General features: G+C 40.9%; 1 protein-coding gene across 1 annotated transcript in view; it reads left to right on the forward strand.

Moving 5' to 3' along the window:
* Nucleotides 1–6,583: 6,583 nt before the first annotated feature.
* ALDH1L2 (aldehyde dehydrogenase 1 family member L2) overlaps nt 6,584–27,907 on the forward strand; it is a 56,708-nt gene continuing 35,384 nt past the window's right edge. The window contains exons 1-9 of the mRNA XM_087449008.1: nt 6,584–6,677; nt 15,671–15,815; nt 19,110–19,344; nt 20,966–21,131; nt 22,832–22,933; nt 23,143–23,232; nt 24,891–25,025; nt 26,145–26,270; nt 26,838–26,929. Of these exons, the coding sequence (XP_087305134.1) occupies nt 6,630–6,677; nt 15,671–15,815; nt 19,110–19,344; nt 20,966–21,131; nt 22,832–22,933; nt 23,143–23,232; nt 24,891–25,025; nt 26,145–26,270; nt 26,838–26,929 (1,139 nt within the window). The 5' untranslated portion in view covers nt 6,584–6,629. The remainder of the gene's footprint in view (nt 6,678–15,670; nt 15,816–19,109; nt 19,345–20,965; nt 21,132–22,831; nt 22,934–23,142; nt 23,233–24,890; nt 25,026–26,144; nt 26,271–26,837; nt 26,930–27,907) is intronic.

A 27,907-nucleotide genomic window follows, 5' to 3' on the forward strand; every position in this document is an offset into this window, starting at 1 on the left:
CATATGGCCCACGAGCCTAAAATATTTACTCTCTGGCCCTTTAAGAAAAAGTTTGCCAACCTTTAACTCCAAAAGAGCAAAATGAGCAAAAAGAAATGTTTTTATATATAAGTCACAGTATACAAAGTGGGTTGAAATAACCTAATTTAAAAAGTATAAGTATATTATAAAAAATCTTATGATTAACATATTAAAGCAATTGACAAGGACACCTCCATGTCCTAGTCAGGAGGCAATGGAGGCAGCTTAAACTAGTCAAGTGAACCCACTTGCAGTTAATAACTAAGAAAAGTAGACAAAATAGAATAAAAATAGAATTTAAAAAAATAGATCTTTGTAAAGATCTGAAAGAGAATAAAAGCAGGCAGAAACCACGGAGAATTTACTCAGCAACTGGTAAGAAGTATGAGTTTGCGGCTTTTTGCCTGACAGTGTCCTCCATCCCTTCAAATCCAGCAGTGAAACATTGCCGTCTCACTGGCTCGAGGTGGTAGCAAACTAATTTCAGGCTTCTTGGAAGAGACGCTGGAAACTTGGGGGTACCCTGAAGCAAGGGAGCCATAGAAGGGATGAGAACCAAAATCCACGTGTAAACTCTGCCCCAACCCGTGGCTGACCACTGAACTCCACGCAGGGGGCCTGCTGAAATAGCAGTCAGGAGTCCTTGAAAAACAACTGCCCTGGGTGAGAGGTGCGTTTGCTGCCCTCGGACACACATATTCCCCAACAGGTGCGTACCTCAGGAAGCAAAAGCTGAAGCCCTGTGGGTTTAAGAGAGCAGAGAACAGAGGTTGGACTGGCAGAGCAGATGGAAATTTAGAAGAGAAAGCCAACAGTCAAACTGCCAAGGGGGTGAAAACCCCAAAATCTGAGCAAAAACATTGGCCACATCTTTGTCTACATGAAGAACTGAGCAGAAATATAAGCTGCTGCACTCTACAAGGTCTGAGTCCAAGCAAATTTACTTCTTTCTAAGTCCAACCCCCACCAATTTTCTTAAGAATGTAACAGAATTCAGAGTGTCAGTGAATTTGGGGCTTTTCCTTTTCTCTTTTTTTTTTTTTTTTTTTGGTGAGGAAGATTAGCCCTGAGCTAACATCTCTTGCCAATCCTCCTCTTTTTGTTGAGGAAGATTGGCCCTGGGCTAACACCCATGCCTTCTTCCTCTGCTTTATACGGGATGCCACCATAGCATGGCTTGACAAGCAGTGCATCGGTCTGTGCCTGGGATCCGAACCTGCGAACCCTCGGCCACTGAAGCAGAGCGTGGAACTTAACCACCTCACCACTGGGCTGGCCCCCGGTTATTTTCTTTGGTGAAATCCTCCCTCGTGACACCAAACTAAGTTAGTCACTCCTTTCTCTCTGTGTTCCTCAGCCTCTATTCAGTCACTCAACTCATTTATTTCTCCATTCCATAAACGTGTATTCCAAGTGTCAAGAACTATTATCTGTCAAGAACTGTGCTGGACACTGGGGTGCAAGGCTGATCAGCGCACTCTCTGGCCCTGAGTTAGGACCTCCAGCTTTGTGTTTCCAAAAACTCTGTTTCATCTTTTATGGCACTGATCACACTTTGTTTATTTACAATTCTCTGCTGGATTATAAGCAACATGAGGGAAGTGAATGTATCTGCCTCATCCATCTCTCTACGCCAAGCATCTACCACAGTGCCTAGAACATGGTAGGTGCTTAAAAATTACTCATTGAATAATTGTCCTTAAATTTGACATGCAGTTTAGTGGGGACAGACACAAAGGAGCAATATATTATTGAATTATTGCACACAGATTACTGGTGGGAATATGAAAGTGGTAGTGGTTATTTCTACCCTAGCACTTCTCATAGGGTATTGTTTATTTCTTTTGGTCATTTTTCCTGATGTCCCTGGTAGGTTTTGATTGAATACAGGAGAATGAATGAACAATTGCAGAGGTTCTGGATGATGTTGTCTTTCTCCGGAGAAGATTGACTTTATTCTTTGGCAGGCAGCTAGACTAGGGCAGATCAACTCATTCCAATCAGGGCTGAGCTCAGGTAAGGCTGGGCTGCAGTCTGAAGGTAGCTGCTCTGCCTCTAGATTACACTCTCTCCTAGGGCGACGTCTTCTAAGAACGTCAGTTGAGATCCCGGGATGTTTACTGGACTCTGCTTCTTGGTAGGTGTTGAACTCTAATTTCTTGGTACTGAAAACAGTGCTTTCCTTTTTAGCCATTTTCTGCTTGGTTTTACAGCCTCTAATCCCATGTCATTAAGAATCAGCAAATACTTCCCACTGAAAACAGATGTCTGCATCTCCCTTGTCACCAAGATCTTGGCTCCTCAAGTCCTGGCTGTTCAAACTCCAATTGTTGTTGTCTCTACCTAGGAACCTCTATCTTATCTGAGGCTGCAGTAGAAGTTGCTTGATCTTCATTTTTGCTTAAGTCATGTTGTAATGCCCAGAATTTTTTAAATGGCCTTTTTGCAATTATTTCCTTTTGCTGCAACATTTCGCAACTATTTCAAGAAATCTGAACCCCTAAACTTTCATCTCTGATGAGGATAACTTGCTTTCAACATTGCTTCTTCAGTTTTCTCTAGACTAGTCACTTTTCCTCTTATGTCTATATCTCACTAAAGATGTCTGCAGACACAATGCTCCCATGTACACCAGACACTGGGAGAAGCAAAGAACATGCCATCTTTTCCAGCAACTTCCCTATCATTATTTAGAAGAGTATTTCATAATTTCCCCAAAAGTGGCGATTACACCAATTATCTTTTTGTTACTGATTTCTAGCTCAATTCCACTGTAGCTAGAGTCATAGTCTATGATTTAACTTCTTTATAGGCTAGCACATGGTGAATTTTTGAAAATGTTTTATATGTATTTAAAAAGAATGTGTATTTGGTAGTTGGGTGCTTCTATATTTGTCAATTAGGTCAAGTGCATTGATCATCTCATTTAAATATTCTGCATCATTGCTCATATTTTTTCTGCTTCCATCAGTTATTAAGAGAAGTATGATAAAATCTTCAGTTATGGTTGCAGGTTTGTCTATTTTTTCATGAAGTTCTGATAAGTTTTGCTTCATAAGATTTGAGGCTATGTTATTAAGTGTATACAAATTTCGAATTTTTATATCTTCCTGTCAGATTAACATTTTCTTTTGGTTAGAGTATTTTTTTTAAATCATCTTTTCTGAATCTTTATATCTTACGAATCTCTCTTGTAAGGGTTTTGTTTTTTTAAGCAATCTGACAATTTTTGTCTTTTAATTAAAGCATTTAGAAATGGGTGAACTGTTTCTTCCTAGTTTAAATAAATGGAATAAAATTTTTAAAAAAGAAAAGAATATATGAAAGCTGATGACAAGCCCCAGAGTTGCTGAGAAAACGCGCTTTTTATATCCCACCTTCTAGGTGCAATCCGGCGATGTGCATCAGTGTTTAAACTGCTCCCGTTGGGGTCCGGCCTGGTGGCGCAAGCGCTCTGCTGCGGCGGCCCGGGGTTCGCCGGTTGCAATCCTGGGCGCCCACCGATGCGCTGCTTGTCGAGTCATGCTGTGGGGGCGTCCCATATAAAGTGGAGGAAGATGGGCACGGATGTCAGCTTAGAGCCAGTCTTCCTCAGAAAAAGAGGAGGATTGGCATCAGATGTTAGCTCAGGGCTGATCTTCCTCACTAAATTAATTAATTAATTAATTAAATAAAATAATAAACTGCTCCCTTTGGCTCAGACCCATTTGTGAGGATGAAGATTGAGGTCATTTACTGAAGGTTGCTCAGGAGAGAGACAGAAACAACCTAAGGTCTACCAGCAGGGTTAGGTTAAATGAATGACGTGTCCGACTCTCCATGGAGTGTGGAGCAGGTGCTTAGAATGACAGTGCAGAACTTCATAATCGAATTAAAAAAATGAAGCATTTTCATTTCCTGCAATTACTGGTATATTTAGGCTTAACTTTAACATCTTCTATTTTTTCCATCTATCTCATGTTTCTTTCTCTCCTTTCTTGCCTTCTTTTGGATTGATTTTTTTTTATCATTCTATTATCTTGATAGTTTTACATTCTATTAACTTGGTAGTTATACATCGTACTACTATTCTTTTAGTGGTTGTACTAGAGATTATAATATGTATCCTTAACTTGTTAAGGTCTAACATACATTAGTACTTTATTATTTCCAAGGCAATGCTGCGACCTTAGAACACTTGAACTCCACATTCTCTCCCTAAAAATCATATGCTATTATTGTCATGTATTTTAATTACATATATATTTATATATTTTTGTGTGTGCGTGAGGAAGATCGGCCCTGAGCTAACATCTGCCAATCCTCCTCTGTTTTTGCTGAGGAAGACTGGCTCTGGGCTAACATCCATGCCCATCTTCCTCTACTTTATATGGGACGCCGCCACAGCATGGCTTGCCAAGCGGTGCATCGGTGTGCGCCCAGGATCCGAACTGACAAACCCCGGGCCGCCACAGCGGAGCGCACGCATTCAACCACTTATGCCACTGGGCCGGCCCCAATTAATTACATATATTTTTGAACTCCATAAAACATTATTAGAATTGTTTTAGACAATTAATATTAACTTAAATTTGCCCTCATATTTACCCTTTCTATTGTTCTTCATTCCTTCATCTCTGAACTTCCATCTGGGATTATTTTCTTTCTGTCTAAAGAAATTCCATTCTTTCAAGCCCTCTAAACTTATCCAACAATTTTTTATTGTGGTTTGTATATTTTCATATATATATATATATCTTGTGGATGTATATAGCCACAAGATTTTATTATTATTCTTCATATGGTCAAAGTTCACTTAAATTCACTCACATATTTGTCCTTTTTGTTGGTCTTCATTCCTTCCTGTATTTCCAGTCTTCCATGCAGGTAATTTTCCTCCTGCTTGAAGGATATTCTTTAATATACCCTTTATTGTGCTGATGACAAATTCTCTCAAGTTTTTGTTTCTAAAAATGGCTTTATTTCATGTCCATTTTTGCTGGGTATTGAAACCTAGATTGGCAGGACTTTTTTGTTTGTCAAACTCTCTAATTGCATCTGGCCTAGCCTCCAATTATCAAGAGAACTACACTTTTGGTTCTTACAGAAGAAAATCTTAAACATCATGAATATTTCACTATACTTGGGTGAACATAAACCCATTTTCTAAAGTTAGGAGTTGGAATCTATAACTAGATTTCCCACTTAGGAAAAACCACACCCCTTTCCCACCCCTCCCAGTTTACATAGATCAGAACAAATGAAATGAATATCAATATTTGGAAGCTTAAACGAAGCAAGAAGTCACAAAATGCAGTCAGGGAAATGAGTGGAGTTGGCAAAGGGCAGTTCCCAAAGCGAAACCCCAGATGTTAGCCGCCATTCTCCAAGCTTTAAGGACAGTCCTTTTTGTCTCCTTCTTACCTTCTCAAACACATTCATTCATTCATTCACTCATTTTCTCTCTCAACAAGTATTTTGTAAGCTCTGCTTAGTGCTATCCTGATAAATCAGACGTGGACTCAGCCTGCCAGGAGCTTCCAGTAGAGAAGATGAAGGTACATAAATACCAGTAACAAGTTGAGACGTCATAAGAGATGCAGAGACAAAAACCCTTCCCAGTTCAGAGGCGTGAAATATTATTTTGGGGGAATAAGGAGGTTAGGGAGGAAAGAATAGGGAAAAATGCCTCCAGGAGGGAGCATTTGAGCTATACCTTTAAGAAGAGAAGGAATTTGTTCATGCCGAGATGGTGACAAGTGACAGGTGACAAGCTTTTCTGGTAACCATTGTCTGGGAGGGAATTGGCAAGTACTACGGTTAGGCTGAATCACATGTGCAAAAGAGCAGCAAGAAACAAGAATGCCAAATTGCAGACGGCCTTGAATGCCAGGCTAAGGAGTTCTGTTTGAGACAACTGCTCAGCTAAAGCAAGTCTGAGCGTTTCTTCTAGAGAGATGAGGGAGAAGGATATCTACCTGCTTATCTGTCTGTCTGTCTGTCTGTCTATCTATCTATCTATCTATCAGGGACCAGCTCTGTGCCAGGCCCTTTGCCAAGTGCTTTGTACAGAGTCTCTCATTAAATCCTCTTATCAGCCTACAAGATAGGTCTCAGGATCCCTAGACTACAGGATCCCCATGCCTTATCTTTTGTAGCTCGACGCACGCTGGCATGCCTGTTGCTGTCTCAGGACTGTGTTATGAACATGACTTGGGGTGTCAGATTGACTATTACAGCAGATGCCTATGTACCTCAGAGAGTTTGAGTAACTGGTAGAAGGTCCCACAGCCACTAAGTACCTGTGCCATGACTGGAACCAAGGCAGCCGTCAGGAGCGGTCACTCCGGGTGGTCACCGGCGCAGCATCCCGGCCGGGGCCCCGCGGCTCCCGGAGACTGGCGCACGCCCCGCCCAGTCGCTCGGGATTGGCGGCCGGAGCCCGGCCAGCTGGAGGGGGCGGGGCCGTGCCGGCTGACGGGCGGGGCGGTGGGCCGGTCCCGGGACTCGCGGCGCCGGGAGCAGGGAGAGCGGCCGCTGCGGGCTTGGAGGCTGCAGGCCGCGCCCAGGCTGAGCCGCCCGCCTGCCTCCCGCGCCCCGCACCGCCCGCGCGAGCGCTCCTTTCCGGCATGCTGCGGCGGGGCAGCCAGGCGCTCCGGCGCTTCTCCACCGGCCGGGTGAGTCCGGCCCGGGCCGGCGTCCCCGGGCGGCGGGGCTGGGGGTGGACAGTGATGTTTAGACTCTGCTATAAGCCAAAACAGTGTTTTTAAAACTAGGAGACTGCAGACAAGGATGCGGGGAGGATCCTGGATAGGACTTGTCAAGCGAGCCATTGTGTTCTACGGGGAAGGGGCTGAGGATGCGGCTTTTGAACATATAAGGTCTGGCTGGGATTGACAGGGTGGGAACAGTCGCTTGGCAAGGGGACAGAGTCGGCTTCCTTTCCTTTTGCATTTCAATCGTGAGATCCCTAGTTACGAGATGGAGCCAAGGTACAGGACCGAGACCGTCTCGTGGAGGAGAGTAGTATCAAGTCAGCCGGGTCCTCCTCGGCGGCCGGAGAAGTATGAGCGCTCCCAGCTGTCGTGCAGGGCCCCTTCAGATAATGGCACTCAGAGCTGGTGTCTGCAAGCTCCTTATTGCTGAGCTGCAGGCGGCAAGATTTCCAGGATTACCAGGCGCTGCAGAAGCAGCCACCCTGGAACACTAGTAAACTGCAGCGCAGGAACCGAGCCCGGACCCAGCCCCACGCCTTGGAATTGCATCAGCGCCTCCAAAAAGGAAACGAGAGTGGACACGTTGCATTTGGCGCTGCCTTCAGTGCTTCGGGAGCCTCAGAGAGATGCCTCTCTGCATCTAGATAAACTCCAAGTTGTATAGGGAGGAAAAAAAAAATCCACCCTATGTACATTATCTCTTTGATAAGACATGCATATTTGCTGTGTTATAAAAGAATTTGCTTCTCGATTCATCTTCTCTGCCAAAGCGATATGTGCATGTGTACATATCCAGCTGTAAAAGACTTGGACGCAGAGAGAAGTCTTGAGTAGCACCAAGAACTGGCCCAAAGTTGCTTAAATGGAAAAGCTTTTGTCCCTCAAGCAACTCCAAATAATGAGAATTCACTTTACCCTATGAAGTAAGTTCTAGTTATTTTGGGTGTATTTACCTCTTTTTTAAATAAGGAAAAAGAGACCTGCTCTGGTGGAGTTTTTGCTTGCTCTCATAAGCAGTGTTCTGGACTCTTCCTTTGCTTTCTCCCGCCACGTGGCACGTGGGAATCTGGGTTGGATGGCAGAGAGAGCAGGAGCCTTGTGCCTGCTTGTTTTATTGGTCTCCTGTCTCAGTGCCTTTCATTGGATTGTCTTTTTTGGAGAGCAGAAGGGAGTCTTGAAGAATGAAAAGGTTACAATAGTGGGGTTTACATCAGATTTCAGTAGTAAGAGGTGAACATCCCAGATGGCGAATGGCATAAATAAAAACACGCATGTGAGGAAGTGTCAGGCATGGTCTGGGGTTAGGGGCCTGACCTGACTGTACCCAGGAGTACATGTACAAGAGCAGTGACATATGGCTGGGAAGAGGCAGGTTCTTCAATGGCCAAAAGGAAGACATGGAATGGTAAGTGAAGAATTTTGAGGGGTGATTAGGTCCATGTGTGTGGTGATGGATTGTAATTGGTCTTTGGGTGGTGAACATGATGTAATCTACACAGAAATTGAAATATAATGATGTACACCCGAAATTTATATAATGTTATAAACCAATGTTGCCACAATTAAAAAAAAAGAATTTTGGATATTTTACTCCATAGAAAATGGGATCCATCTATAAGAATTGTTCAAAATGAAACATGGCTGGTGGGACCGTAAAATGTTACAGCCACTTTGGAAAACTGTTTGGCAGTTTTTTATAAACTTAAACATATGTCTGTCATATGACCCAGCAATTGTACTCTTAGGTATTTACCCAAGAGAAATGAAAACTTACATTCAAACAAATACCTATTTATGAATGTTTACAGAGGCTTTATTCATAACCACCAAAAACTGGGAACAACTTAAATGTCCTTCAGCTGGTGACAGGATAAACAAATGGTGGTATATCCATCCATTCAATGGAATCCTACGCAGAGAAAAAAAAGGAATGATCTACTGATGCACATGACAACGTGGTTGAAACTCAAATATGTAAGCTAAGTGTAAGACGACAGACTCAAAGGGCTATGTATCGTATGATTCCATTTACCTGACATTTTGGAAAGAGTAAAACTATAGTGAAAGAAGAAAGATCAGTGGTTGTGAGGGGCTAGAGCTGGGGGAAGGATTGACTACAAAGGAACAAGAGGAAATTTTGAGAGGTGATGGAACTGTTCTTCATCTTGATTATAGCAGTGCTTATATGACTGTGTGTTTGTTGAAACTCACAAAACTTCACTGAAAAGGGTGTATTTTACTGTACGTAAATTATACCTTCAACTTAAGAAACTGAAAAAAATCACACAGTGCTTTTGAGTTTGGTATTAAAGCAGAATGAAGGAAGAATGAAAAAAAAATCTCTCAGAACCTAGCAATATCCAAGGGGAAAATTAGTTTATAAAACTTCCTGATAGAATTAATTTTTCCGTTCTCTGTCTTAAAGACGTGGACTTAGAAATATTTAATGATTTCAGCTTAGTGATATGGCTGGATCTTTTTAATTAGTGTACTATATAGAGCAATAAAACCCTATGTCAATTAGTTATTATTATCCACCTCCAATATCTTGCCTGGCTCACTGCTTCTTGATTTCTCCCCATGGTAGGAGTTATTTAGCCCTCATATTTATTTGGCATTCTGTTATTTAGCTTCTTCTGCCAGTGTTGGGCACAGATCTGGCTGGTGGCTCTGGGTTCATAGCCTGGTTCCAGGACTTGAGGTTACCTTATGATCCAATTCAAGAGGATGGACCCTGCCCTGCTGCTTGGAACCAAGCTCTGACTTTATACCCTAGTTCTAGCAACCAGGTCCTTAACTTGTTTTCTTATTGCCTGACCCCCTGATTTGGTGTCAAGTTTGTTTTTAAGACCTCCAAATTCAACTTCGAACCATATTAAATTGTGTATTATGTGCCAAGCACTTTGTTTAAACCCTGCGGTTATAATGATAATAATAGATAGCATTGATACAGCACTTAGTATGTGCCAGGCACTGTTATAAATGTTTTATATATATACTCATTTAATTTTCATAACATCTCAATGAGGCAAGCACTACTGTTATGCCCATTTTACAGACAAGGAAACTGAGACCTAGAGAAGTTAAATAACTTTTTCAGAATCTCACAACCAAAAAGGATAAAACAATAAACAAGAAATAAGTAGTTCCTGCTTTCAAGGAGTCCATAGATTAGCGGGACAAATGATTAAACTTGTGTTTAGGTAAAGAATAATAACACCTATAGAATAAATAATAATATGTACAATAATACAATAATAAAGACAGACAATAATAAAGATAATGCACTAAAAGGGAAATACTAATGGACAATAAAGTATGAAAAGGCACACAAAATCAAGTTGCACAAGTTTGTCATTTACCGTAGTACCTTGAATCTTCCACAGATTTACCTCTATGCTAAGTGTAATTTTTGCTTCTGACAATTAGTATGAGGGTCTGTTATAATAAGTAACATGGGCTTTTACACTATTCCAAGCTACATCCTGTGAATATATTGAAGGTGGATTATTAGGTCAGCTTATATTTTCACTGTCAATCTGCTCAATTCTCAATCACAAGAGGGGAGCCCACTGGAAGTTAGTTCATGCCTCACCTGAGTGCTCTGTTAACATAGAAATAAGACCATATCACTCTCCTGCTTAAAGTTGTTAGGTGGATCTCGTTGTCTTCACGATAAGGTCCAAATTATTTGACATGGACAAAGCCCTCCATGATAGGTCTCTTACCTCTCCCTAGGGTGCCATTTGTCGTCACTCCCTGACTTCCAGTATTGGACCACTTTGCCCACTCATTCACTTCTTTGTAAATGCTGCTCCCTCTGCCTGGAATTCCCAAGGCCCTCCCATAATCCCGGCCCTTCTCTAGGCCAACTCCCAAGATGAGTTCTCTAAGACTCCGTTAAGGAGTTCTCTTCTTGGGAAGTCTTCTCCTTTCCAGATCCACACTGTGCCCTCCTGTCCTAGCACTATGATGTAACATGTCTTTACTGGTGTGTCTTCCCTACTAACTGGTGATCTCCTGAGGACAGGGACCACGTCTTCTTTGTGCCTTTAGTGTAGGAGTCCCAAAGGAAAACTCCCACAGAGGCCAAACAGGTAAGACAAATGAGGGATTTGAGCTAGATAGAGTGAAAGACCAGAGTACAGGGGGCAGCCACTGCTCAGCTCCAACTGACTGTTGCTACTTGGGAATGTAGACCATGGCTGACAAACCTCTTGCATTTTTTTTTTTTTTGTGAGGAAGATTGGCCCTGAGCTAACATCTGTGCCCATCTTCCTCTATTTTATATGTGGGACGCCTGCCACAGCATGGCTTGATAAGCAGTGCATAGGTCCGTGCCTGGGATCCAAACCTGCCATCTCCGGGCCGCGAAAGGCCAACGCGTGAACTTAACCACTGGGCCGGCCCTGAAACCGCCTGTTTTATAAAGACAAGTCAGAAATTCAGCCTACTAATGTGAAACCTCCCAAAAATCTTATCACAGTCCCTTTACAAATGCACTGCCGGCCACAGATTTGCAACCTCTACCATGGACTTTGCTCAGAGCATGGTAAATACTCTAACCATGCTCGCTGAACAAATCTTGTGCACTGGTCGGCACGGTTTGGGGCACTGTGTGTGGAATGTTCCGTTAAGTGTTAGGCATCTCGCTGTCTCAGAAAAATTTACCTTGTTTTATTCTTTTGTCTAAGGGTCCTTCATGTAAAACTGCCAATTCTCACAATTCCTGACATGGATAGCTTTGGCCTTATTTTACATCTTGCTCAAGTGGTTCTTTAAATTAAGGTAGTATCACATCTGCTTCACAAAAGGGCTTCGGATCAGGGCAGACTCTTAGCACTGTGCCTTTAAGTTTTCTATAGAAGACAAATGTGCATTTTTTTTTTGATCCTTGGACCATAATCAGAATCCATATTAACTTCCTGAAGAATTCCACCAGGATATGGATAGCCTGGGAATGCAGTATTTGGTAGTTTAAAAAGCAAAAGCTCTGTTCCCTGCGCAAGGCTCTTCTAATGCAGAATCCCATCTCTAGAGAACCCCAAGATACCAGCACTTATCACCCAGATTTAGAAATGCTGTGGGTCATTTTATGCCCCGCTCTTCTTTCTCACCAGTGTAACAGGCACCTGTCGTGCCTTAAAGAGTGTTCTCGGGTCACCAGCCTCACCCCACGAATGAATGGTGCTGTCTCCCATATCAGGACCACTATGATATTCCCTCAGAAAGTCTGATGGAACGTTTCCCACATTTGACCTGTCAAACTGTTGCCGTATTTTTCTTTTTTTAAGAAAGGGGAGGGACCTTCAACATAGGAAAGCCATAGAATCACATCCCTGAAGTGCGATAGATCAGAGTTTGAATTCTGCCTCTGTCTCTTATTAGCTCTGTCTGTGAGCAGGGCACTTAACTTCCCGGAGCCCTAAGTTTTCTCATGTATAAAATGGATCACTGTGAGGCTTAAAGACATGTAATAAGCATTCTATAAACTTTTTGAATTAATGAAAAGCGTTTAATATAGTGCAGGGCTCGTGGTACACACTCAGTAGGAAAGACCCATTATCATCATTTTTATTTATCCAGGTATAACTTGTGGTATAACAAGAATAACAGTTAACATTTATTGAGCATATACTATTGCCAAGTACTACACTAATGCATTACATGCTTTATCCCACTAAATCCTTATAACAACCTTATGAGATAAGTAATCATTATTATTCAGATTTTGATTGATGAGACCCAGCTCAAGATCGTATAGCTGGTGTTATGGAAAAATGGTGGGCCCTGGGGTAATAACTAGTTAGAATCTCAGGGCTGCCACGTAGCGGCTATTTGACTCCAGGCTGTATCTTAACCGCACTATGTTTTAATTTATTCATCTGTAAAAATGGCTTAGTAATCCCAGTCTCCAGGAGTCATTGGGCAATCAAAATCAGTCGTTGGGTTGAAATACTTGGCACACACTAGGGTCTCTTAAATTGTTTGCTATTCTTTCCACACTTCCGTCCTGACCCAAACTCCCCAGGGCAGAATCTTTTTTGTAGTTGGTGGACGCACACTCCTCATATAGCAGAGATTCTCAGATTTTAGTGTGCTTGGGAGGCAATGGAGAGCTTGTTAAACTGCAGCTTTCTGGGCGTGAGAGTCTGACTCAGTAGATCTGGGGGAGAGCCCAGGAATCCACATTTTTAACATATCCTCCCAGCTGATTCTGCCAACACGGGTGGTCAGTCCTCAGGTCATACTTGGGGAAATAAGACTAAGGTACAATAGCCCAGTGCAGTTTTTTGGAATTATGCTAACTTACTATCGACATGCTTAAAATCATAAAATCTGAGAATTTCTCAGTGTTAGATACTCACCTGGTAGCTTCAGCTTTAGCACTAAGCTCCGAAAGTGTTTCAGTGACTGCAGGATTTCCAAAGATACTGATATGGTTTCTTTAAACACTGCCTTTCTGGGGCAGTGTTGAATCTGAAATTGAGCTCCAAGTAACAAGATAACAGCTGAGCAGCACGTTACGTTCGAGTCAGCTCAGCCTCTTGGCTCTTGTGTGTTTTAAGAGTAGTATTTTAGATGTCTTAAAATATCTAGCATTGGTAATGGTATGAGGTAAAGCCAAATTTTTTAAGAAAGCCAACTTGTTGGTTCTTTTTCAAGCAACAGCATTAATTATAGGATCTGAAGAGAGACTATTTACAGGATATTTTGATTTTTTGACGAGAGGAAATAGTTATGCATTGTATGTAGACAAATTGTGCTGCGGTTACAGAGTTTATGTTTGCTTGCAAGTGTCTACTAGATGTTGAAGCTCTAGGCTCTTTTGAGATAGAAACTTTGGCTGGCCCTGGAAAAGGATTTTTTAAAGTAAAACCTTAATTGTTTAATTATCAGCTCAATTACAGGGAAAGTGTGAACTCACATGCTTTTAAGTTAATGCCTAAAAAGGGATGACATCTATGCCCTTAATAGAATGGAAAACAAGAGAAAATTGTTTCCTCAAGTTAGATTTTCAGTGAGGCTTTACTAATTTAGAGTGACCTTCCAGATCATTAAAGAATCTCATTTAGATTGAAGGGAAAAAAATTCTAAATCCAAATCCTGTGCAGCCATATTCTAACATAGAGGAATGAAAGGTGGAAAGAGTTCTGGGGAGCTGAGGTTGGTCTGTTACCAAGATGGGAAGCACACAGGAAGTCGTGACCCTCTGATTACCGTCTCTACACCCACAATCCTGTATCTAGTCTGCTTCACCTGATAGCTTTTCATCACTGTCTTAACAATCATCATGTCAACATGTTACCTTAAGCATTGTGAAAAGGCTTCCTTTTGGGAGAATTTACATAAGGTATAATTGCTTAAAGACTTAAATTTCTTAAAAACTTCAACCCCTTTAGTGCTACTCTTATCTATATGGTGTTTATATTTCTTGATAATCACTGTATTTCTATGCATCAGTGTTAATCTTCTAAAAAGAAGATGGAAGAGATAGGTGGTGGTAGCTCATTTTAATTATTTTATTTTTAGGGACATACGTGGGCTTTGGAGTCAGACAGACCTGGATTCAAATCCCAGCTCTCCCTCTTTTAGCCAGTATGACCTTAGAGATGTACTTGACATTTCTAAGCTTTTGTTTCTTCATTCATAAAATGGTGCAAAATGGGGGATAATAAAATATGATAGTTGTGTGGATCAAATTACATGAAATGATGTGCAAGCCTTAATTCCTTATCTGAGACTTGTGGGGGCCAAATGTGTTTTGAGATTCGGAATTATTCACATTTTAGAAAGTTAATATGGTATATAGATAGTACATTACATACAATTCACAGCAGGGTCTAGGACAGTATCTGTAACCAAACACATTGATTTTTATGCAGTAAAACGTATGAATATTCATATAGGTTTTTTTAAATTAATTTATTATTTTTTGTGTGTGTGAGGAAGATCAGCCCCGAGCTAACATCCGATGCCGATCCTCCTCTTTTTGCTGAGGATCATATAGTTTTTATAAAGACTATAAATAGCATTATGTCAATTCAGGTCAGGTTTGGAAGCCAAATGAGTTTGTACAAACTTATAAGAAACCTATAAGAAACATTCTATTAGATCAATCCATGTTTTGAGGCCAAATGAGTTTGGGCCACTTACCAAGGATTTTGGAATTCTGGACTATATGAAAAAACATAGAACAGTGTCTAGTATATGGCAAATCCTTTAAAACGTTATTTAAGCTTTTACTTAAACAGTGCTTTGTGTCAGACGCTGTATTAAGCCTACTGCATATTATGTCATCTACTTCAATCAAAATTGTGTGAGGTTGCTGTTATTATTATTCCCATTTTACAGATGAGGGAAAAAAAGGCAAACAGAAGTTAGTTACTTATTTAAGGCCACACAACTAATAAGAGGTGGCACTGGGTTTTGACCTCTAGGTCAAAAGCTCAAAAGCTCTAGGGCCTGCTTTTGACCTCTCTGTTATACTAGGTGTTAGCTCTTGGCCTCTTTTGGAGGCAGGAGATGAGTCCATTACTTATTTCTTATTTCTATATTGCAGGGGCATAAAAGCATTGTCTTATTGAAGTAGATCTTGCTCAGAGTTAAACTCATTTTAACTATGAAACCTGCACTTATGTGTTAACATCTAGCCTCATTTCACTAAGGAGTTGAAGTGGCTTGTAAAAATATATGCAATCCCAATAATTATAATGAATAATCAAGGGCATTAGAGAAAATGGAAAAGGAGGAATACTGAAGTGTGAAATTATTTTCACTACCCTCTCTACGTAATGTAGTCTGGGTTCAGTGTATGTCAATAAAAACTTTATTTTATAGATCTTTGAGCCTTTTGTAGTCCTCAAGTCATCTTGTACAATTGAAAAAAGAATGTTTATTATCCATATGTCTTCCATCCATGCCAACATCTGTCATCATTGATCATTTCACAGGTTTATTTCAAAAACAAGCTGAAGGTGGCACTTATTGGTCAGAGCCTCTTCGGACAGGAAGTCTATAGCCACCTCTGCAAAGAGGGCCACCGAGTCGTGGGAGTGTTCACAGTTCCAGACAAGGATGGAAAAGCTGACCCACTGGGTGAGTGTATCTTGAAACAACTGGATCAAGGACTCTGCTCTGGCCTTTCAACTATCCGCCTAGGGCCCAGCTCAGACCCCTCATCCCTCATTAGCATTTCTGTACTTCCTCTTCTTTGCCACAGGCCCCAAAGTCCCAGATGGTACACCTCCCCTCTGGGCTCTCACACATCCACTCTGCCTATTGAAAGCCTTCTCAGGCCAAGTCTATCTGCATGGTGGTTACAAACTCAAAAATCCTCCCTTCTCTGTGGATCCCAAGACAAAGGTGCAGGCCCCTGTTGTATTAAGAGTTTCTCCACTTACCTACATGGAAATCATCAGGTCCATCAGAGGAATTTCCAGGAATATATTTTTCCTGAATTACATTTGTGACTTTCCAAAGGCGCTATGAGCTATCTAGAATAATATATGATGCAGAGGTGCCAATGGAAATGAAGGGAAACCACATCTAATAACAGAAATTGATGGGAGTCATAAAGAATGCATTTATGTCAGAACAAATTATAGCTGTGGCTGCTTGGCTATTAAGGTAGGGTAAAGAAGAGAACTGTCCTCAAAGCAAACCTGCAATAGAGTTCTGATTTGCCAGCTATGGTTATGTCAAGAAAGGGTGCAAGACACAGAGATAGAAACAGTCTACAAATAGTACAGGTAGGGAATAAGAACGAGCAACTGGAAATCCTCACTCATGACTTGGATCTTCATATACCACTGGTACGATCAACACGGTGGTTGGAAAACAATGATCTGTGATAACCTTAAATTTTACCTTTTTTCTCAGAAGCAGCAGCTCTGGAGTTTATCCTAATTCTTGTTACTACTTAAAAAATATTATATTTTAACACTGTTTTTCAAGAGTCAAGCTAAGAAAAGTTGGGTCAAGAGCACATATGCACCTGAATTTAATCACTTTATCTAGAAATGATTTTTGTTTCAAAAAAACATTATTATAACCTGGGGAATTCTGAGGGAACCTGCCTCATGAATTCATACCTGACTGCACATGCAGAAGGGGACAGATTCCTATTACTGAGACTACCTGTCCTACCATTATCTATTCCACCAACTTTGTGAGGGGGAACATTTGGGAGGACTTATATTTGCAATATCAGATGAACTGTCAAATCAGGGAGACCCCAATAATATTAGCTTAAGAAAAACAGAAGTCCACTTCTCAAGTCTGGGTTGGCCATCAGAGTTGTTATTACAATGCAGGCTCCTTCTGCCTGTTGTTTTACCATCATCAATTCTGGTCTTCTACCTCATGGTCCAAGGTAGCTGCTTCGGCCCCAGCTATCAAATCTGTGTTTCAGCAAGCAGGAAGTGAAAGAGGGGAAGCAGAGGGCAAGCCTTTCATTAAGGATGTAATCCAAAGTTGCACATATTACTCGCACTTGTATCTCATTGGCTAAAACTTAGTCACGGGCCAAATCTATTTGTGGGATAGGCTGTGAAATATAGATTTTATTTGGGGTGGCTATATGTTCAGCCAAAGTAGAGGAATCCTTGCTAAAGGGAGAAGCAGAGCAGCTAGCAGTCTCTGCCATGTACATGAACTTCAGAAGAAGACCTCCTTTCAGAGTGTGTCCTGGGAAATGAACTTTTCCTAGTGTCTGGTCCCACCCAGGACAAGGACCCTTTTCCATTGGTCATGATTTGGGCTCCTGGCATAACATAGGAAAGAAAAAACACGAACCCAACTTATAGAGTAGCCTGGGAGGTGATAGAGCATATGATATGTTCTGGAGTCATGGAATTAATTCTGACTCTGCCACTTACTAGCTGCATGGCATTGGGCAAGTTACTTAAACTCACTAAGCTTAATTCAAGGGTACCCGTCTCACATGGATTAAATGAGATAATGCATGTAAAGTGCTCAGCACTGTGCCTGGTTCAGAAAAAGCCATGAATAATGACAACAGTTAACTATGCTTGTCGTCAGAATAGTCAACTAGAGCAGCCAAAAATAGCCCTGGGGCAGCCAACAATCAATATGGGAGAACAACACCTGGACCTTTCAAGTCGGTCTCAGTCAAGTAAATTTTTAAAATGAAGACTTCTAAGTCTTTTCCACCCCATTTTTCTTGCCCAGGCTAACCTTTCATAATTTTCTCCCGATTTCACCACATTTTTTTACCACCATTTATCCATTTTCCTATCATCCGACATTTGAGTTGTTTATAGTTTTTTGAACATTTACATTTTGTGAACATTATTATACTAGTCTCTCAAATTCTTCCAAATGGATTGATCAAGTCATCACCTTGATGGCCAGAGTCTTTCAGGACTCAGGCTGCAGAATTTAGGCTTTGTAGGGGAGGCATCGTCCCTTCTGGAGTCAGTGAATGTTGATGATTGGATGGGGAGAGAGAAAAGGGAACCAAAAAATGCAGGATATTGCCTAAAATGTAGTTAATTTGTGTTATTGATGGAAAATAAATATGTATACTTAAAAACCTAAGTATGTAGTTAGTAAGAATGATATTTTATTCTGGAAAAAATGGGCTTATGCTGTCTGTGCTTTGAGGGCCTTTCCATTTTCACACAGAGGTAGGATGGGGTCATTCCTTTGGGGAGGGACAACATTTTCCTCAGGAAAGATCCTTGGATCTGCTCCAGTTTGGCAAAACTCTTATGGGGAGCATGTATTCTTCATCCTTGCTTTCTCTCCTCCACTAACTTATCTCATTGGTGAATTTGGGAGAAGGAAGTAGACAGGCTCAGCTCGGCTCAGCAACTTTCTCCCTTTATCTGTTGGGATCTGCCTATTAGGCGGGGAGAATGTGTTCTGATCTACAGTTTGCCCTGTGATAAAAGGGACTTCTCCCAGGAAACGGAAGTGGGCAGGGACTCAAGGTTTTCCAACTGTGCCAGAGGCTGAGTATGTCTAATTCAGGTAGTAATGTACTTGGTAATGGCACTCGGCTCCAAGTCTAAAAAACAAACAAACAAAATGCTATGTTCTTTAAACAGCTGTATCAGTAATAAAGGAACAATTTTTGATCTAAAAAAGAAAAATCTTCAGTTAAAATCTCAAAATGTTATCTAGCCACAAACTTTTGAGTTCAAACGTATTATGCTTTAAATATATAGATAAAAATCACATTAGAAAGTGGATGGATCATGATAAAGTTATAACAGGTCAAATCCTGGTCCGAATCTAAATTGTTCTTCACCATGTTTTATTTGTAAATGTTTCATGAAGCTGTAAAATTACAGTGTGTGAATCCATAGCAATATAAAATTATGGCTAAAATTTTTTGATGAAAATAATCTTCTCTTTCATGCTCAGCTTTGGCTGCAGAGAAAGATGGGACCCCTGTGTTCAAGTTCCCTAGATGGAGAGTGAAAGGCAAGACCATAAAGGAGGTGGCAGATGCCTACAGATCCGTGGGTGCTGAGCTCAACGTGCTTCCCTTCTGCACGCAGTTCATCCCCATGGATGTAATTGACAGCCCAAAGCACGGTTCCATCATTTATCACCCGTCCATCCTTCCCAGGCACAGAGGAGCCTCTGCTATCAACTGGTGAGATATTTTTAACAACAGAGAAGATGGACCTATTTCTATTGTCTGTAATCTTTCTGTTTTTACCTAGGTGATCAAGGAACTAGGTCTGCTTGAACAATTGTGAGGTCCTGATTGATTGCTACTATTGCACGAACTCCCTTGAGATCTAGAGGTACTGCATAAGCCAGCTCAGCATTCCCCAAGAATAGTGTATGGAGTACTGGCTCCACTGGATGTAACTAGGTATTGAGCAAACAAAGGTTCTATGGTCAGACAAGTTTGCTTTATGCGGGATTTCTTTATCGCAGGACTTCTTAAAGCTTTTGATATGTGCTTTAATGTGAGCATCATAATCTCCAAGAGGGAATCTGAGTACCCAGTGTTCTAAAACTTATTTGACCACAGAACTTTTTTTGCATGAAACATCTCAAGTACATTTCAGGAAATGCTGAATTACCTGAAATGATCTTCTTTGTTGTCTGTCTTCTGCCATTCAACTTGAAGCTTCTTGAGGGAAGAAGGGAGTGTGCTCTAACATTTTTATTGCTGTATTTCCCAGTATCGAGAACAATGCCTGGTACATGTAGGTACCCGATACCATAGGTACACTGTGCTGTGGGTTGAGGAGGGCCTTTCCCACCTTCTCTCCCTTCTCTGCTTTACCTGCACATCTCCCTGATATCTCTCAGTGTCAAGTTATTAAATAGACAGAAAATCTACACTTCATTTAAATGTGATGAAAAACACTTCATTGTATTTAAAGTCTGATTACATGAGTTGATTTCTTTTTTGCTTCAGTAAATAATACTGTGGTGGATATCTTTGTACTTAAACTTGTATTTTTTCTTGTTTCACATTGCTTCCACATGCAAAATCATTGGGTCAACGTATATGAATTTTTTCAAGGCTCTTGATAACATAATGCCAGTTAATTCCTCAATATTTCTGAAAAGAGTGATGGATTGATTGATTTAGAGCTTGCTTAATTAGTAGCTCAGAGAAGTAAAAATGATTTAGATCATGAGCATGGCTGACCTACAACTTCATACTTTGTCTATAGTAGCCCACTCTCTGATATGCTTCTATATGTATTTGTCCACATATCCAGCTTATTGTATGTATTATAAGCTCCTGTAGGGCCAGTATTTTCCTAGGCTATGCTTTATAGAGAACAAAATACAAATAACTGAATTCACCAATCATCTTTTACCACAATTTACACAGAAAATCTAGAGCTAATTGTACCTTTAAGTGATGTTTATACCTGAATTACACGACCTAAGTTAATCAGTTCTCCTCTTTACATGGTACTGAGTATCCTCTGTTATGTCTTCCATTATCTTATTCCGCCTAATACAGGGTCAATTACCATGTAGGAATTGGACCTGGGTGGGCAAAATTACTTGATGCTGCAGTAGAAAGCCAACACGTGGGAATCAGTGAGTGGTAGGAATGATGGACTCTAATGCCTTTTTCAGTAGACTATAAGTCATTAGTATGTGTTAACAAGAAAGACTACAGATAAGAGGATGTGTAAAATAACAGTACCATTAAGTACTGCTTTGTATGCGTGCTGACATCTCCATCACTTTATGATACAGTTAACCAACATTTTAAGTTGAAACTCTTCTTTTCACAGGACTCTCATTATGGGAGATAAGAAAGCTGGATTTTCTGTTTTCTGGGCTGATGATGGTTTAGACACAGGACCCATCCTTCTTCAGAGATCATGTGATATCAAACCCAATGATACAGTGGATGCACTTTATAATCGATTCCTTTATCCTGAAGGAATCAAGGCCATGGTCAGTATACTTAGGCCATCAAGAAGACTTTAGTAAAACTTTAAAGTTTTGGAAATATTTTTCTTTTATTGAGAATTTGCTCATTTGGATTTTTACTAAAAATATAAAGCAGAAAAACAAAATTAGATTTTATATTTACCAATAGGGTGGTATATTTAGGGTGGAAATCTGAACTTTAAAATTTCTTAGTCTATGAAGCTGACTTGTTCTTCTGAGAGTGGTGATCAAATGGATGAAGGAGCCATCAAACTGTTCATTTATTTTACCAAATACTTGAATCTCCAACCCTTTACCTCCAATCATAAAGAAGTGTACAGAATCTTAAGAAATTTTACCATGTAATTTGGACTTTCTTCAAAAGTATTTGAAATCAGTCTAGGTAACAGGGTGAAATTTGGTGTTGCTTTATTTATTCAGATGTGCTCTGGATAAAAAGCTCAAAGCGTGTACACTACAAAGTGAAAATATGTTAGCTTATAAAAATATTGAAAGATAATTTCAGTGTCATTGAATGTTTTCCAGAGTTTGATGTGGTAGAAGTAGCAACACAGAGATGGACAGTAAGATGCTATAAAGCAGCAGCTATTGATTTAGCAGGGAGGAGAGCAGTGCTTGATTTGTGTCGTTTAATGATTAAGAGAGTAGGGCTTTGGTGTCAGAAAGTCACCAAACGTCCCATTCTACCACTTATTTTTTGTATGACAATGGGAAAGTCACTTGGCCTCTTTAGCCTTGGTTTCCTCACCTATAAAATTTGGATAATACTGCCTGGCTTATAGGCTGGATGTGAAAATTAAATGACATTTGTGTAAAGGATGTGGCACACAGTAGGTGCTCACAATGATCATTACAATCAAAATAGTACTTTGTGTGTTCAGTGGCATTTGCTCAAGCTCGGATCCTGTACCTGATGATATTATAGCCAGAAGTGGGTGGAATTGACCCTGTTCCCAGGTGGCTCCCTCCCTCTCGGGGAGGTTGGTCAGCATCAGTGAGTACTTAGAGAGAAATCTCAGAACTCAAGCTCATCTAGGCCTCCCAGTGAAGGAGACAGGCTCTCAACTCAAGGCAAATATAAGTACGATTCGGAAGGGAACGCAGGACACATCCCAAAGACCATCAAACTCATGGATAGATTTTAGCATTTTTTTATTCCAGGTGTCCTAAGCTAGAAAGCAAATTGAATTCCTTAAATATAACAATGGATCACTTTCTGGAATCATCATGATGAGCAGAAACAACCCACAATGACTTATTTTACAATTATATTCCTGAACTTTCCATTGAGTCACCAAGAGGAGGTTGAAATTTGTTTAAACAAGGGAGTCATTTTTAAGAGTACAAGCTTGATGTCAGCAGTAGATAGACCTGAATGCAGATCCCACTTCTGACACCTACAAGCTATCTCTGTGATTTGAGTTAGTTGTTTAAATTTTCTAAGCGTCAGTTTCCTCATCTGTAAAATAGGAATGATAATATCCACCTTGCAGGATTGGTGTGATGTTACAAGGGATATTTTACATAGAGTAGCTACCACACTGCCTGGCACATAGGTGGATCTGAAGAAAGTAGTTATTATCAGAGTCTGACTCTCTGGCCAGATTTGTACGTAGCAATTCTATTAAATAGAAACTTCAGTTAAACAGACTATGCCATCATTGACCACTGGGTTCTAACACTGGTAATGTTTTTGGATTTAGGTGGAAGCTGTCCAACTCATAGCTGATGGAAAAGCTCCTCGTATTCCCCAGCCAGAAGAAGGGGCAACATATGAAGGTATCCAGAAAAAGGAAAATGCTGAGGTATTTATATCAACTCAATAATACATCTGAAAGTTCATGGCATTCTACCTTTAAGTAGTTCCCAATGTACCGTTTCCTTACCAAAAGGTAGATCTCAAGCCAGCCTGCCACACCCCTACCCACATCTGCCACTGATGGAGACAAATGTTTCTGTTGCCTTTGAGACTCACAGCATTAGGAAGCTCAGCCTGTGCTTTGTGTGTTTCTAGATTTCTTGGGATCAATCTGCTGAAGTTTTACATAACTGGATCCGAGGTCATGATAAAGTCCCTGGAGCTTGGACAGAGATAAACGGACAGGTATTTTCTAGAGACCAATTATTTTTTTTCATATTGCATTTGTAAGAGGTGTTACGTGTAAGTCTAGGCTTCCTCTGGTCCTTCTCTTGGTCATGAGGAGGGCCTCTGATTCTAGGTTTATGTGACCAGCTAAAAGAAAACAGCCTCCTCTTTACTTGCATGTATCAAGCATTTGCTGTGAAGTAGACACTAGGCACAGCTTCAGCTCTCAAGGAAACTGCAATTTTATGGAGAAAGCAGAAAAGTGAGTAAACACTTGTAATACAGTTAGACAAATATTATCATTGTGGCCCAGACTCAAGTGTGTTAGGAAAGACCTCCTAGAAAAGCTGACTGCTTTGCTTGCACTTTAAGAAGAGGTCAACTTTGTCTCTTTAAGAAGAGACAAAGAGATGAAGACCCAGAGATAGGGTGTATTACACAGTCAAGGACTCACAGAAGAGTTCAGTGAAGCTGGAGCCGCAGGTCTGAGGAGCAGATGTGAGAGGCGTGGGGAGAGATGAGGCAGGGAAGGTGGGCCTTCCAATCCCTGGGGAATCCCAACTCAACTCAGATTCTCAGGTTTCACCTCTTTAGGAAGTTTTCTGACCTCACACACCCAGCCTGATGGGATTTAGTGTCCCTCCTCTCTATTCCAACAACCCTCTGCCTACCTCTGACATAGCATATTATGTATTGTAAATGTCTCTTTATTTACCTATCCCTTTCCCTCCAATAGACTATGAGCCCCTTGGGGGCAAGGGCTTCATGTTATTGTCTTGATAATCTCAGCACTGAAGCAGGGTTCTCAGTGCATGTTAGGTGCCAACAAAAAATATGTGGGATCCATGAGGCACCAAGGGAGGAAGTTTAGTGCAGTGGTTAAGAGTGTGGGATCTGAAGCCAGAATGTTTCCATTAAAATTCTGGCTCTGCCACTATTTGGTGTGTAACCTTGTGCAGGTGACTTAACCACTGGGTGCCTTGGTTTCCTCATTGTAGAATGAGACTAATAATAGTGCCTCCTTTATAGGTTATGGGTTATTGTGAAGATTAAATGAGTTAATACATGTTAATTCATTTAAGTACTTAGTCCCTGGCATAGAATAAGTATTCAATAAATGTTAACTCTTATAGTGCTCAATAAATGATAGTGGATAGTCGTAGAATTATAACAATAATTATAATAACAAATTGATTACTGTCCAGTTCTCTTGGTTACAGTCTGTATCTAGTTTGTTTCCAGGAACTGACCCACAAAGGACCCTGTACTTCCCATCATGCATCTCTTTGCATTGTAATGTCTGTTTACTACTCTGCTTCTGCCCTCGCTGACCCCCACCAACACCTCCACGTCCTCCAGAAACCCTACCGTCAGGCTGCAAAGTCTGTGAGAGCTTTTTATCATTCCCCTTTGTATTGATGTAAATAAGTGATAAATGGGTACTTGTGTCACCTGGATGTGGGACATGTTTTAAACTCTTCAATCACACATTCTCAGACTATCTCTTGCTTTGTGTCATTTCTACAGATGCCTGATATAGTCTCTCACATTGGGGTGTCCCAATTTTATAATAAATGATGATTCCAACTTCAGCTTTTTTTCAGGAAGTCCTGCTTGCACACACCCCTGTGAACAGCCTTCTTTATTTCACAATCTGAGTTTCGTCTCTTTATTAGATGGTCACTTTCTATGGCTCATCGTTACTGAATAGCTCCGTGCCTCCTGGAGAACCACTGGAAATTAAAGGTGCCAAGAAGCCTGGTCTTGTTACCAAAAACGGACTTGTTCTTTTTGGTAACGATGGAAAAGCAGTGAGTGTTCAATATGGTCACCTATAAAATAACTTTTTTGGTTTCCTTCTATAACCCAAGTTATTAAGGGAATAGCTTTCACAAGGTAATCTGGCTTTGCAGTGGGATGTGGGAGGCTCAAGATATCTGTGCCCCATTTCTCTCTGGGGATGAGCTGGGTCTATGTGCCTTGATGAGGACAAGCCTTCTCAGGATGGGCCCCAAGGACCTGCACTGTCTGCTCTGTGATACGGTAGAAAGAGCTTGGAATTTAGTCAGGAAACAGTGGCTTTGCCACTTACTGGTCTTAGGCAGGATGCCTCTCCCCTCTGAGTCTCAGTTTCCCTATCTGTAAAACAGAGAGAGTGATCTTGTCTGTCTGCCTCCCCACTGCCAGAGTCTGGGAGGATCGAATGAGATGGATGTGGCCTTCTTCATTGCCTTTGCCTCACGCGGCATGCACCCACCTACATGGCCTGTGCTTGGGAGTGTAGGCTCTGGGCCTCTGTGGGCCCTCATGCAACTTCACAATGAAGAAAGCGAAATGGAATTTGCAGCTCACAGCTGCTTTCTGGTAGCTTTCAGGATAGATCAGTTACTGAGATTTTAGGCTTTTGAGTCCAGCTAGTTCTGGGTTCTAACCCCAACTCTGTTACTCACCAGCTGTGTGGCATTGGGCAAATTACTTAACCTCATTGCCTCCTCACTAAAATGGGGATAAGAGTGGCACCAGCCTCCATCAGGATTTATGAGATTGAGTAAGAAACTTCAGCACATACATACCTACTTAGCCCGGTGCATGGAACAGAGTACATGTTCAAATGATGGCAGCAGTAGTACTAATAGGAGTTATGGTAGGTTTTAGTCCAAATACCTACATCCAAATGTCAAATTTTCAGGGGCTTATTATCCATTTTGAGATGTATCTACCCCTAGACTTAACTTATCCTTTCTGCTGCCTTTATTGGAATGCCATTTCAGTTCTTTTACACATAACGGTGATTTAATCCCTGTTTTTGTATTTTCCAGATAAGCTGGTCCTTATATCCATATAATATACAAGGCTCCTTCTCCCACCAATCTTACTTTTGAATTGTCATAATCCTCAATTCTGCCACTTGTTTTGTTGCTATTTTGTAGCTGATGGTAAGAAATCTGCAGTTCGAAGATGGAAAAATGATTCCTGCCTCCCAGTACTTTTCAGCGGGAGAGACATCAGTGGTAGAACTTACAGCCGAAGAGTTGAAGGTGGCAGAGACCATTAAGGTGAACATTTGATATCCTTTATATTACTCTTACCTTGGAAAACTTAAGCGTTTTTGTAACTGGTACCGTCAGTCCTCCAAGTAGTGGGGATGGAAATTTATTTCCTTTTTTGTATTAGCTGCAATAGGAAATCAACGCCAAAATGTATATGCAAATTTATTTCTCACTCACATAAATAATCCAAGGCAGTTCTAGGTTGGCAGGGGGGTTAGGGGTGAAGCTGCAACATGAGGATGAGGGATGGAGTCATTCAGGGGCCCAGGCTCTACTCTCTTCAAGATCACCCTGGAGGTCATCTCCACTCCCGACAACCAAGAGGGTGCAAAAACACAGAGAATTGTGTGAGGGAGGTGTTTCATGGGCCAGGACTGGGAATGCAGGTCACTTCCACTCATATTCATTGGCTAGAAGTCAGTCTCACAGCTGCATCTGGCTTGAAGAGAGGCTGAGAAGCGTCATCAAGCCATGTATCCAAGATGAAGAAGAGATAGGTTTGGTGAGGAGCTAGCTAATCTCTGCCACAGTGTTCTACATGGTACTTGCCTCATAAAAGTTTCCCTTGTGTAGATCATCTGGGCTGGAATTTTAAGCAACATCCCTGTTATTGAAAACTCAACAGACTTCTTTAAATCTGGAGCAAGATCAATGGATGTTGTCAGGTAAAATCACCACTGATTGACCCATACCCCTCCACCGGGGATTTTGACTTGGACTTGGATCAAATCCAAATCCTTGTCTCTGGATGTTATCACTCTATCCTACCCATCTACTATATTTCTCTTTTCTTCATCGTTTTTGGTTTGTTTGTTTCCGTGGTCAAACTCATATATTTGTTCCCTTCTCTTTATTGCTAACTAAGAGTTGTTTTCATATTTATTATATACCTAGAAAACCAACCCTTCTAATTGTTTGTTTCTTTTAAAATTTTGTGTTTATATTTCTTAGCTGATTTTCCTCCAATATGATGTTGGAATTGGGGAGCTCTGAGTGAGAATGTTCATTGGGAATTTCCTATATGGTCTGATCCAGAAGGATACCTAACATTGATCACTCTTCCACCAAATCTTTTTTTCTTATCTCCCCAAATTACCCAGGATGGTATATCTAGAATGAGGATTATCAGGCTGTTTGTAAGAGTAAGGACAATCACCCTATAGTCAGAATTTCTCTACAGAGGTTTACCTCAAGTTGGAAGTCCTAGAACCTTCCCCTCCACCCCAGACCCACCATGGCACCAACAGTGTTCCAGGATCCTAATAGCAGAGAGTCTTGCAGAGGTGTTTTTTCTTTGAGAGGCACACTATGGCCATTCACTAATTAAACAGGGTAAAGAATGTTACTCTGCTTGACATAATCCTTCCTTTCGACAAAGCAAGGAAATATTGCTTTGATCAATTGCTTGATGAATATTCTGTTTATTCATTATTCACTCATTTATTTAACAAAATTTATTGAACACTTACTGCATATTAGGAACAGTTTTTGCACTGGGGATACAGTCATGAACAAGACAGAGTCCCTTCATTCATGAAGCGTTTTTGTTCCAGTAATCAAAAAGTGATCATTTCAAGAGCAAATATCATTGTCAGAAGTCAAGAGAGTTGGTTCCTCAAATTAGAGATTTCTCAGCTATGATT

The sequence above is a fragment of the Ceratotherium simum genome, chromosome 25 (genome assembly GCF_057802395.1).
Source record: "Ceratotherium simum simum isolate JZ-2026a chromosome 25, ASM5780239v1, whole genome shotgun sequence".
Taxonomy (NCBI): domain Eukaryota; kingdom Metazoa; phylum Chordata; class Mammalia; order Perissodactyla; family Rhinocerotidae; genus Ceratotherium; species Ceratotherium simum.